Source organism: Malurus melanocephalus, unplaced genomic scaffold (assembly GCF_030028575.1).
Source record: "Malurus melanocephalus ecotype Western Australia unplaced genomic scaffold, MMel_1.1 scaffold_62, whole genome shotgun sequence".
NCBI classification, from domain to species: Eukaryota; Metazoa; Chordata; class Aves; order Passeriformes; family Maluridae; genus Malurus; species Malurus melanocephalus.
Window position 1 is genome coordinate 549,847 of NW_026623294.1, and position 13,749 is coordinate 563,595.

Consider the following 13,749-nt stretch of genomic DNA (forward strand, 5'->3'; position numbering starts at 1 on the left):
GACCAGTATCATGTTGGTTTTCTTTTCCTCTGTAGMAGAAAACCAGAGTCACAGAGTTTTAGTTCAGAGCTGTTCACAGAAGTGTTAGGTATCCCCATGCAAAAATCTTTTACTCTGAAATCCGCTAATAGTCAGGATGGTCTTGCTGCTTTCCATAAAAAATAATTTTTTATTGTAGATCAAACTAAAGAGCAGTGTTTTGCTGTGAAGAAGCTTTAAACAGGAATCTGTCACAAAAAAAAAAAAAAAAAATCCTAAAAAGAAATTACAAATGTCTTCAACAATAATTTTAAACCTCTGGGGAAAAAAGTTACCTTTAAAGTCAGRTGTGAGTCTTTGCATACAGGGGTTCCTCATCCACAGTTTGGTATTCCTTTAGGAAAGCTGCAGTGAATGTTGGGTGGAATAAAAGGGGCAGTCAATGCTATGCAGTAATAAGTAAGTTGGAAACCTTGGGGACTCAGGGAAGCAGGATTGAGTGCTTAYATGAGATACTGAATATTTTGATGTAGCATTTGGTATTTAGGTTTTGTTGTTTTTTTTTTTTCTTAAAAGTCCACTTACAACTGCCATGTTTTCTTCAAAAAGTCATGACAAACAGACGTTGACAGAAGTGTTTGTTAAAGTAATAGGAGTAATAGTGGCAGGTAACCTTCTCAGCTATCCAAGATACCTGGCTCTCCTAAGCAATTTTATTCTCTGTTAAGAAAGCACAAGCTGCMGTGGAGGAAGACAGTTCCTAGTCTTTCCAAGCCTGAATTGTCCATTTAAAAGATGACTGATACCTTGTTCTATTTTGACCTCCTTTTAACAGAATCTCTCTTTAGTGAGGAAATACTTGCAGACTTAGAAATGTGGTGATAGTCACAAGAAATCAGATTTTTAGCTACTTGAAGATGCTGTTAAATTTTAGGAGAGATGTATTTATTTAGGAATTGGAGCATRTTGCTGTTTGATCTGGCTTAATCAATAGCACTGTTTTAGGAACATTTGTGTTATGTAGTCCCAGTTTTTCATTCTAATTATGAGTGAGTTTCGTGAGGTTTAGCTTGATTAACCTCTGAGATAGTTTTGGTACATGCATTTGTTCGTTGTAATTTGTGATCAGATGAACAGACTTTGTGTGACAGCRTATAGATTTGTACATTTGAGATCCTGACAGAGTGCTTCAGTCCTAGGATTTGCTTCTTCCTTGTTACAGAAGCTCTGCGGAGCATATTTGCAAATCCTATTTATTCATTCATGCATTTAATGAGATGAAGTGTGGTTTTCATTGTGCAGCTTTAGGTTTGGGTTTGTTTTTTTTTTTTTTTTGTGATGTTGTAATTTTTGCAGATTTCTTCAACAACTTAGATGAATGTGTGGCATAAACTGAAAGTACAAACTTCAGTGTGCCACCATCAGCTTAGAAAATAGAAGTGAAGATGAAGAGACTGCTGCGCTGGAGAACTGTTATCTTTTTAACCATTCCCTCTTACCTGTTTTCCAGAGAACAGATCTGACCTCTGATAAAGATTTATACCTTGACAACAGCTCTGTTGAAGAAGCATCAGGCGTCTATCCAATTGATGATGATGATTATTCTTCTGGGTCAGGTTCAGGTGAGACAATGTATCACAAATTGATTTTGAAAAGTGTAACAAGTCATGCAATTATTTGCCGGAAATTTGTGCAGTTTTCCTTTCTAAGCTGGAGATGAGACTTTCAGTGAATGTCTTGAGTGCGTTGCTATTTACAGAGCACTGGGCACCCCTGTGGGCAGGGTTTTAAGTATTCACTTTCTGCTCTTTTCTCTTACTCCTTAGTTGCATCATTTAACTGTGTTATTTTCTCTCTTCTGGCTCTTGCCTTTCCCTCTGATTTCTGTGTAGATCTCCCTGGAGTTTAGAAATAAGGATTAGAGAAGGCTTAGTTCTCCCATGACATCATGCTAATTTAGCACTCTGTAAGAAAACATAGCAGCAGCAATCTTTTTTCTCTTATATGCAGTCAGGTTCACGTAAACATGGTGTTCATTCCTCTTTTGTTATTGTTCTTTTACGTTTAGAAATCTAGATACTGCCAAAACTGTGAATTTTCTCTGAGGAAATTACATTCATATAGTGAATACAGCATGCTGAGTTCTCTGACTTAAACACTCATTAGAGATATGTAACTAGCTCAGAATTTTTCCAAAAAWCTGCCAGTAAAACCTCATTAATCATTTCTCTTAGAAAGTCTCTTTGAGGAGCATCTTCTAGACTAGCTTGGAGATTCTGAATACTAAAAGCTAAGTAGTTTTATGGTAGTTCTGGAAAAAAACATTTCTTTATTGCTGTGAGTATTTGCTGAGCTGTTGTGGAAATCCCATTTATTTTCCAAATATGTTATGTATTTGTTCATTACTGTACTTCTTTTTTAATATGTCTTTTGATGTTTATATATATTTGTGACCTTTTAAAAGATAAACTCTTCTTTCTAACGCCTGTGTAACCTGTAAGCTACACTTGAGATTTTTCAGATGGATTTTTGTTTTTCTTTTATTTTGGTGATTCAAATATATGTTAAAATTAGGCCTGCAGATGTCTGACTGTGCTGTCAGGCAAATCCAAGCCTATCATCATTCATATCTGGGTAATATCCTTGTGTTTTGAGAGTCCTTTGTTGGGGCAATTTTACATTGTGTGATCAGAGGCTTAACTGGACCTACTTGATGTAGACTTCTTTGAGGAAAAAWTTAGTATTTCATTTGGAAAAAAAATATTAGTGAATTGGGGATTTCATTCAGCTCCCAGGATTGTCTAATGGGTATTCTGACCTCCAGGAAAAATGGACTTTTAGTCAGCATCCCATTCTGTCATGTCTTCAGATGCTGGTGACTTTGTAAGCTTCAGGAAAGGAAGGTTGACAATAAGTAGCTGTATCAAGAATGGTCTGGTGTAGTTTTTTCATCCTTCTGTGATGTTTGGCTGTTTTTAACATGGAAGATTCAAAATACAGACCTGCTTTTGAAGTGGAAAAGACTACACAAGAACTGGCTTCAGATTTKATTAACCCAAKATTCAACARAGGAAGTGKAGGGTGGGGAATAAYCCCAAGTACCAGCACAGATTGGGGGCTGGCTCAGCTCTGCAGAGAAGGACCAGGGAGGTTTGGTGGGTGACAAGCTGACCATGAGCTGGCAGTGCCCTGGTGGCCAGGAGRGCCAGTGGTATCCTGGGGTGCATTGGGAAGAGTGTGGCCAGCAGGTCGAGGGATGTGATCCTRCCCCWCTGCTCAGCCCTGGTGAGGCCACATCTGGACTGCTGTGTCCTGTTCTGGGCTCCTCAGTACAAGAAAGACAAGGAGCTCCTGGAGAGGGTCAGCAGAGGGGCAMAAAGAGGGGTCTGGAGCATCTCTTATGAGGASATTCTGAGGAACTGGGCCTGAGAAGAGAATAAGACTGAGAGAGGATCAACACCTACAAATACCTCAAAGGCAGCTGCYGAGAGTATAGTGCCAGACTCTTTTCAGTGGTGCCCAGTGATAGGACAAGGAGCAATGGCCATAAACTGAAACACAAGAAGCTTCATCYCAACATGAGGAAGARCTTTACACTGAGGATGGCAAAACACTGGCATAGACTGCCCAGGGAGGCTGTAAAATGTTCCACTCTGGAGTCATTCAAATGGACACATGGATTTGCAGCCTGCTCTAGGTGAATCTGCCTTTGTGGAGGGGTTGGACTGGATGATTCCAGAGGTCCTTTCCAAGCCTAACAATTCTATGATTCTGTGGTAAAAGTGAAGCCAAAAAGATATATTTTACCACCTTGACTTTCTCTTCTTTCTTTTCACATGCTCAGCCTGGAGCCATGGGCGGAAGTTGGAATGCACTTCTGCTGTGTCTGGCAATCTCTGTTTCTTTCCTACAAGAAAACAGGGCAAATCTCATTGTAGACTGAGACAAGCTGGATTCCCCTGCAGAAAGCTCACGAGACAGTACCCAGATCTAATATTTTCGAACAAACAAGAAGTCTTTAGTTCAGGGAAGGAAAGTAGCATCCTTTCCMCCCTACTCCTTCTATACTTACTGCTCTTCTGTTCTGTGTTGAAAGTGTCCTGCAGATGTACCATTGATCAGTTTTTCTCATATTGCGTTCAATCTGTCTCCCTTTACTTGATACTCAGTGATGTAATGTCTCTAGCAGGAAGAGCCCTCCCACTCAAGAGTGGTTTTCTTGCTATGTAATTCCAGTCTAAGCAAACAGATCCAACATGACAGCATTGCTGACTCCTTTCCTTGCTGTGAAAATTGTTAGCTGCCACCAGGCCTATGGAGATAAACAGGAATTGTCAGTACCACCATTAATGCCCTTGCAGGTCTTCAAGCAGCATTAACATGGACAAATGTCACTGTAGGCATGACACATTTCAAAGAAATTGGCTGAGGGTTTTTTGTATGGAGTAGCAAAGGTGATGGCGTTCTGGTTTTTTCTTTCCCTTCATAACCTCTTTATTCTCCATATACACTCAGTTACTGTTGTGCATTTGTCCAAGAGCTGAATTTTAATCCATGGGTCAGCAATTTCCAGAGGAGCCAGGCCTGCCTCCTGATTGTCCTATATCAATAGTAGAATATCCATAGTGATTTAGTCCATTGTTTATTTCTTGTAGTCTCCATCTCTGAGAAGATGTTTCAGTCTATCATCACTCTTTTTAGTGTTAGTGTTTTATATAGCATAATAATAAAAAGTAAAAATAGTTTTCAAGCCTATATACATTTTGAAATGCTTTTCTAACTACTGCTACTCTTTTATTTGACATAAAAGATTTTAATTGAGCCTTGGTCTTGGAGATAAGTGAAAGTAGCTACTAAGCAGCATGACTACCCATTATGTTAAGGAAAGGGACCATCTCTGTCAGACTTATTTACAGGTTCTTTGGAAAACTGTCTGTCTTGTGTCTTCTCTCAAGTTACTTATGGTAATATATGTCAGATCATCATGCAAATTTTTCCTTCCCCTTCTCCTCTTCCCCAGCCTAACATTTCTCAGTCAATAGCAGCTTGAGTTGAGAGCACTGGTTCAGGATGAACTATGTGTATTCTGATGTTGTGACTGGGAGCTGTTTGTGGACAAAAATCGTGGTGGGGTTGGAGTTTCTGCAAGAAACGCAAGAGCCAATCTGCTCTGGCTTTTGACCAAAACAGAAGCTGATGTGACACTCCAATGGCAGCAGACAGCTTGGGAGTCCTGTGGCAGAGGGGTGTGGGGCTCGGGGACAGGGCTGACGTGACTGGGGGACTGTGTGCCATGGTCATGGCGCTGGGGAAGCTGCTGGGCACAAATGCTCTCCCATGGAGCTCCCTGCACAGGAGCCAGCACGGGCCCATGGGTGACATTGGGTGCTCCTGGCCCCTGTGCCAGTGTGGCCGGCTGGTACAGCTCTCCTGCTGTGCTTCCCCTGCCATGGTACAGGCAACACAGCAGGTATTTGTTTTCCATTTGCTACAGTCCCACTCATTAGTGCCATTCAGATTGTCTTGGAGCAAGAGCTTCTTCTGTCCRCCGGCGAAACCATCCCCAAGCGTGCTTCATGACATTGACTGCCTGTTTTTCCAGGTCCTCTGACATAAAACCTACTGTGATACTGTTTGAAAGTGTGTTTTTGATGCACTGGACAGATCTTATACTTCAATATAGTTAGGACTATTCCTTTTCATCTTCCTTCAAGTTTTGTCTTTTTTTTTAAATTTCCATGTGTGAGAGCTGTGAGAGATATGATATCCTTGCACCATCTCCATTTATTTCAGCTGCAGTTCCCTGACAGAGCAGTAGTATTATGTTTACAGTGTCATCTCTGTGTGCCTAACACTATGGTGATTAAGGGTTGCACTGGGGACTTTTCTGTGAATGGAGGTGAGATAAGTCAGCTAAAAATGTGTCATTTTGGCATGTGTCACATTGCTGATAGAGATGGAAGGTGTGAAAGAGAGGTGGTTATGTGTGTGCCCACCTTATCACAAATTTGCTTGTGGTGGTGGTGGTACTCCCAGAGTGTGATATGCAACAACAGATAAATAAGATGCCAAAAGTTAGGGTGAAATGATTGGTAGGAAGTGTTAATCACTGCGTGCTTTGCAAGTAAGTGTGCTAACTATTATGGGCTTTTTTCTACAAAAATACTACTGTCTATACAGTAATTTCTACTTTCTGTGCAGTAGTTTAAGCTGGCACAATCTTGATTTCCTGGCAAGTTTCCTCAAGCACTAGGTGTCTTAGAGAATATTGATGTTCCTGGCTTTCAAGGGTGGCTACTAGACATGTCACTGAGGGTTATATTGCATATTTCCAGTAATGCAGCACAATTTAGAGCTACTTTGACCACTGTGAAGACAGCAGTTGAACATCCTGAGGAAATTACAGTGGATAAAAGACCTCTGCCACAGAGATGGCTATGAGTTTAATTGCTGCAGACTTTTTGTGGGGCCCTCAATAAGAGGGACTCAAGGCAGTGAATACCCATCACCATCAACCAAGCTGGCCAAATCCAGAAACTACCTATAGAAACAATGATATTTTCCAGAGGAAGAAGTAAGTTCTTACACTTAACAACCTCCTTGGAATTTATGCTCATGACACTGCAGGCTTTTTCTTTCCAATCTTACCTGGATTTRGTGATGCTCCTTTTTGTGCTTCTTAGGGAACATGATACTATGTAAAATGCTGTTGTTATGTTCTGTGGAGAACTAGTGGGTGTTTTTTGGTCCCTCAGGCCTATTTACAGGTAGTTCCAAAAACACTGTCAGTTTAGCAAGGGAAGTGACTTCCCCCTGTTTAAATCTACTCCATGCCAAGCAGAGACCTGCTTAGATGAAGCTAATTAGAAAGGAGGAACTGTGGGGATGTGTCTGAGCCTTGAATCAGGCCTAAATGATAGTTGCTTCAACATTTTGGGGATTGTCAGGATTCCCCTGAGGCTGCAGGTAGAAGATTTGGGTACCTTTGGTGCAAATCTAGTGACTAGTCCAGGGGTTAGGTTAGTCACCCATTTGTTGAGAGAACATAGATCTGCATCCTCCTTAGCCAAAGASGTTCAGACCTGTAATGCTCCCCACTTTATCTGGCAGACACAACTATTGCCTGAAGCAAAGGTGGCATCTAAGGATTTGGAGGAACAGTTGTGATTAAATGGGACTTTTCATTTCATGAAAAGAAGAAAATACATTTCTGTACTCTTCAAAGTGTGTTTTATCAGATCTCTAATYTGATTATCAATTTTAATTTCCTTGACTGTAAAAGCTTTGTGTAATATGGAGGAACTTTGGAAGCTMAAGTAGATTGAGCTATCCAGTGGGCCATTATTTCTCAAAGAAACCTCTTGAGTCAAAGCCAGAAAAAATTTCCTGTTGGATGCCTTGCCTCACCTCTGTTTTGAAGCAGGGTGTTGATTTTTTGATCTTTGAGTAGCATTTYAGGAAAATATCTGATTGTTGTTGTGAGGTCTTCATTCTGGAAGTCATGCCATAATTTTATTATCTCTGAAAGTTTTTTCCCCAATATTATTCCGTGCCAGTGTCTTTAATGTAGTACTTTTTTTTTAAATTGTAGTAAATTTTCTACCATACAGAGGTTGTTTTAGTTACTGTCTTGTTAATGCYCCTCCTTTCAATGCCAAGTGTGTGTAATTCTTGATCATGACTTCAAAACATCATTATTACGCTCATATTTTCAGCCTGTTTTCTTTCTTTAAAAAAAATAAATTAAAAAATCACTTTGGAATGAGTGAGTCATACTGTTCTGTTGTAAGAGCGTTTTATTTGTTAGGAACTATTCTTATGCACATTTGTTAGATTTATTACCCAATAGTTACTTGGGTAACCGGTGCCTGTAACGAGCAGAACACATTGAGATTCCTAAGGAGCAGTCCAAGAATGGGTCAATTCTTTTTTCCTTTTTCARGCCTTGCTAATAATTTAGTCTCTTTCCTGTGTCTTCTTCCTTTCACTATCACTAAAGGATATTTATTAGACTTGTCCATTACCTTATTCTAAAGGAGCCTTCATACTCCAGCAGGGCTTTGAATGTGGAGGAAATTGAATTTAAGGTAATCTTTAGSGAGTTTTTTGTCCTCTTACTCATTTCAAAAGAAAAGKGCTCCTGAATTATGTGGAGTYTAAAACCATRTGAATTCCTAGTGACTGAAACATAAAGTAATCATAATTTTTCTGTAGATAGAGACTGCTTTGTTTTTTAGAGTTCAACAGATGTGCTGTGGAGGAGAAATTTTGTTGTTGAARCACTATGTTACAGGCAAAAACTGTTCAGTTCATATGGTTTGAGTAAGGATAAAGACGTTCATTGMTTTATTTACGATACATAATTAAGTAGCAATCACTGAACTATACTTTTAGGCTTAATATCAGCAGTACAACAGACAACCACAATACCTACCATTTATAAAATGCTAACAAGCAACTACAAATTTCTAAATCACTTTCTGTGACTGATCCAATGTGTGCCACATGCACTCAGACACCTGTCTCACAGGCCATGGGTGTGTAAGCTCCCCTCATCTGAGTGTGCAGGACCCTCTGTTCACACAGTCTTGCATATGTACCTCCATATGAGCCTGGGGCCCCATAATCACCTCTTGCCACCCCCAGGAGGAGACCCTGCACCCCAGGGTGTGGGTTCCAGGGGTGCCTCTGGGGAAGCTGGAGGTAGCTGCTGGGGGTATTCAATGTGTGGGGTGGCACTGCCAAGCTCCAGCAGAGCCCCTGATGCCATGGGACCTCATCAGACCCTATGGAACTGGGATCTGCGCATGTCACACAGCCCTGATGGCTGCTGCTTTCACTCCAGACTTTCTAATACAAGTAAATGTATTTTAATACAAGCCCCTAATACAAGTAAACAAATACAGCTTTTTTCATACTTCTTTTCACGATGGGTTCTTCTGTTTGAAAAGTATCTTGGTGATTTCCTGTTTGCTACTTATTCCAGCTGATGCACTCCCTTCCTTTTTAATGGGATCGCTTGGGGCAGATATCCCCCTGACAGTTTGGGCACACTGTTTGCACTCACACTTTTATCTYATCATTGTCATTTAGGCCCCTTGCCTAGGGTGAGCTGTGCAAGCACCTCTACCTTGGTGTCATAATAAAAAATGTAACTGATCTGAAAAAATTTCACAGGTCAATGAAGTGTTACATTTTGTCTCCAGGTGCCGAAGAAGATGAGGATAGCACAGTGATAACAACATCCAGAACACTTCCAAAGTTACCGACAACTAGTGATGCATCAAGCACTGAGACCACCACAGTGAAAATGCAGACCAAGGTGCCTGCACAAACAAAGGTGYGTGGCTGGAGAGCAACATCATTTAAAATGGTTCCACTGTACCCTGTTGATGGCTTGATGTTAAGTCTTTTATTAGTATGGATTAAAAAGCACCTACAAACTTTACTTAATGCTATTACAGCCTGCCAAATGACTATGGAGCTGTTTGTTTTCATTCTTGCCAGAAAGTCTGTGTAGGAACRTCTGGATTTCACATGAAAGAACAGAGATGCAAAATAAGAACATATCACGATATACTAGGCAGTTTCTCGAGATACCTTTGAGTCTGAGCTGTATCTTTTTTACATATCTCAAAGAGTTATTAAAAAATTCTGTGTGAAACTTCCCTTCTCAAAGGAGAATGCTGTATGGTTTGGCTGTAATTCGAACACTCAGCACGTTCCTTTTAGTATTTTAGTATTTCCTTCTACCACCATAGATAATACTGTCTTAGTTACCCTCAAAGGTACTCTGCATGTAACAAATCTGATGTGTTAATTTCAGAGTTGTTATTTCATTCAGAGGCTGTTATTCTGATAAACACAGGCAATATTAGCAACTGTCTGCTAAATACTTCYGGAGGTTTTAAACTTATGGGAAGTGTTTTTCATTCTGACATCCTAACGACAAATAGATCCAATTACAATGTCTAGACCAGTTTTCTGTGCTCTAAAAGCTTCCTATRAGTTGCATTAGTTGGTGTTGTGCAGTATGTGTGTGGAGCCACAGCTACGTGACTGCTCACAGCAGTTTTCTCTTTTGTGTCACAGTCACCTGAAGAAATTGATAAAGAGGAAAGGCCTGAGYTGGATGCCAAGAAAAAGAGTGATGAGCCAGGGGATGACACCGATGTGTTCACTCAGAAGCATTCAGAAAACCTCTTCCAGAGAACGGAAGTTCTGGCAGGTGAGGCAGTGTTTGCCAAGGTCTATCTCACCAGAAATAAAACAGGAAACAGAGGGAATCCATATCAAATAATGCAAACTCACCATTTGAGTTTTCTTGGTAGATTCGTAGTATTGAACACGTTAGTACTAAGCACATTCATAGTGGGTAGCCAGTGGCTGATTTGATGAGAATGAATTGGGCATCTTGGGGAAATATTTAATAGTGAATTCTGTTGCTAATTTATTTGATGCCTACAAGTTGAATACTGCCATCTGTGCATCTGGAGCTTTCACAGCTCAGAGAAGGAGTTGGAATTTGATCGATGCTTGCAATGAAGAAATGTCTTTCTCACTTCACAAGAAAACATTACTATCTGGTCCATCTGATGCAGATGAGCACTGCCTGGGAGGAACTCGTGGCAGGCATGGGTAGATGGAAAGGGATGGATAAGGACAATCCATTAGGGTACAGATATCCCTTAGGATGAAGAGGATCTATTTCTGTGCATAACCCAGGGAGGCACAAGCTGTCCACCTGTGAGATTTTTTTTGCCTAAAGACAGTGTTTACAGGTAGACTTTTCCCCCATGTATTTGGAAGGGGAGTTGGGAGCCATGAGAGTCCCACCATTTTGGACCACATCTCCCTATAAGCATCCAAATGTGAAATAGCTGTAAATCCACATCAGTGGAAGCATGTGGGTTTGCTCTTGAAGYCTGGTTGGGAGTTGATACTTTCTACACATTCACAAGTGCATCAAGTGTTCTCTCCTATTATTCATCAATAGGAAGTTTATTTCAGCATAGGGTCAGAGTGAAAACTGACAGAGAACAGGAAAAGCCCATTTCTTAGCTAGGGTAACAAAATCTTTTAAAATTGAAAGTGTAACTAACTATTGAAAAATGAGTTTGAAAGATAGCTTTATGTTCTGGCAGTACTAGTGGTCTTCTTAATTTAGATTTTGAAAAAAATGTAATCACTTCTTTAGATTTGTGGGTTGTTGGATCTCTGACTTGTAAGTGAAATGTTGTTTTAAATGATTGCCTTCATGAATGCAAACAAGCTTTCTGACAGTACATTTCAGAATACTAATAATGAAGACAGTTGCATAATGGGAGCCCTTTYCTGCAATTTGAAAATAATAGCAAACTCATTGTGTGAGATGAAAAAGAAGTGTGGTGCTAAACTTGTTTTTCTGGCATATTGTGAATCTCTGTTTCTTTGATTACAGCTGTTATTGCTGGCGGAGTTATTGGTTTTCTTTTTGCAATCTTCCTTATCCTGCTGCTGGTGTATCGCATGAGAAAGAAGGATGAAGGCAGTTACGACCTTGGTGAACGTAAACCATCCTGTGCTGCCTATCAAAAGGCACCTACCAAGGAGTTTTATGCATAAAATTCCTATTTAGTGTCTCTATTTATGAGATCACTGAACTTTTTTAAATAAAGCTTTTGCATAGAATAATGAAGTTTTTTTTTTTTTCATTAAAGAGCCATTACGGCACCTTTATGATAAAACCCCATTGTATTTAAAACTTTTCACATATTCGTTTAAAAATGTAAAATTAAAACTTAACATTTGCAGTGTTCTGTGAATAACAGTGGCAAAGCATTATTTTATAAAACCATTGATGTTCACTGAATGATTTTTAAAACTTTATGCATAAATATAAAATAATGAAAATTATTGTTTTATCCTATGGTTCAATGAAAGTTGTTTAATTTTTGTCAGCATGTCTCAGATTGATCTTACAAGTTAGTTTTTATTTCATTAATTTATCTGTTTCAAAAAAAAATGCCTTTTTGTAGTTGTCATGGTGCAATTTGTCTTCAGATAATTCAGATAACAGTAACTTTTAGTGTAAATGTAATTTTTCAGCTATGTAAACTTTAACCTCCACTTTGTATAAATTTAAGTGTCAGAATATCAATTTTACACTTTGCATTGTTTCTCAGCATACCTGTAGCTTCAGTGAGATTTGTAACAGCAAATTAATGTGTAAAATTGGATTATTACTACAAACTGTATAGTCGTATTCTTACTAAACAAATCTCCTGTAAGGAAGATTTGTAGTAAGCTACTGACGAACCTAAGCAAACCCAAAGACTCTAACAGTATTTTGAGAAGTTGCTGCAGATTTCTATGGCCACTGTATTTGTTAATTATTTGCAATTTGAAGGTACAAGTAGAGGTTTAAATTTTTGTTCTTTAAAAATGCATTTAAGTTGTAAACGTCTTTTAAAGCCTTTGAAGTGCCTATGATTATATGTGACTCGTTGCAGACTGGTGTTAATGAGTATATAACAGTAAAAGAAAATGTTGGTATTTTATAAGCACAGACAATTCTAATGGTAACTTTTGTAGTCTTACATGGATAGACATAATTGTAATTTGGGAACATAAACACTACTGAATAAATCATGTGGCCTAATACTGAGAATTCCATTGTGATATACTTTTGTATGTTTTTCATTTTATGTCTATTTGCTTATGTTTTAATGTCACAGGATACATMTAGTAGATCCTAAAAATCCAGACCAAAAAGAGGCTGTTGACCAGGATGATCCCCACACCAGTTTTATTGCTGAAGTGACAGAGAAAAGTGGGAGTGTTTTAGTCTTGAATCTGGTGTATTAGTTGTGAGACATTCGACTTCTGCATTATGTTTAATGGCAGTGTTGACACAGGCCTGTTCTTTCCTGAAAATGTTGTTTTCCCTACTGTAAAATTCAGAGGACTCCTCCAGTTCATTTACTGTGTGTATTTGGTTTTGATTTGTTGTTCAGGTTTGTTTTTTTCCCTGGCCCTTTGGAGAATTTTGGCTTATTCTGTTCAGACTCCAGCAGAAGAGTTGAGACAAGTGGAATATCTTCATAAGAGAAGGAAGAAATATTCCGAGTAGAAGAGAAAAGTGTCTGTTGCTTAGACCTTAGATGGGTGCTGGGTAGAGGGACATGGGGAGAAGACGATAGTCTGCCTCCTTATATTATGCTTTGTAACAGACAAATGGCTTCGTCTTCTGCCCTGCTTCTGCCCCTCCTCATTTTTTATTTTTGAGATTTCCAAAATACAGGTGTTCAGGAGGTCAAGCTGAAGTGCTTTTCAGAAATGGCAATGTATTGTAAATAAGATCTGGTAGCTCTTCAGATAAGAGTTCCGCAACTTGTATTTGTTGCTGTCCCAAGTTCAGTGGTCATTTAGGAGCAAACAAATGCTATCGTGTGCTAAAATATTTAATATATTGCTTTTTACTTATACTTAACTGGCAAGTTTTTCAAAGCCATACAAGTTCAGCAAGTAAAAACAGGGTAAGAATTTAACAGGTATATCTTGTGCAATATTTAGTGAACTTCAATTAGTAAAATAACTGCTTGAAATAACTGTGCCAAGAAAAGAAAATTTCTGGCAAATGCTGTGCCACTGCTGTAAAATAAAGCATTTGTTAAAGTGCCAAAATAAAGTCTACCATGCCTAAACTAATACTTTATTTGTATAGTCTGACATCCAGTTTTTTGAAGCCCACTTTGCTTAAGGTAGTAGATCTGAATTTCTTTTAAGGAT

At 39.1% G+C, this 13,749-nt stretch overlaps 1 protein-coding gene across 1 annotated transcript in view; it reads left to right on the forward strand.

Moving 5' to 3' along the window:
- SDC2 (syndecan 2) overlaps nt 1-13,675 on the forward strand; it is a 59,993-nt gene extending 46,318 nt beyond the window's left edge. Inside the window, exons 2-5 of the mRNA XM_057366244.1 lie at nt 1,490-1,601; nt 9,186-9,319; nt 10,072-10,207; nt 11,420-13,675. Coding sequence (XP_057222227.1) covers nt 1,490-1,601; nt 9,186-9,319; nt 10,072-10,207; nt 11,420-11,583 — 546 coding nt within the window. The 3' untranslated portion in view covers nt 11,584-13,675. The remainder of the gene's footprint in view (nt 1-1,489; nt 1,602-9,185; nt 9,320-10,071; nt 10,208-11,419) is intronic.
- Nucleotides 13,676-13,749: the final 74 nt, after the last annotated feature.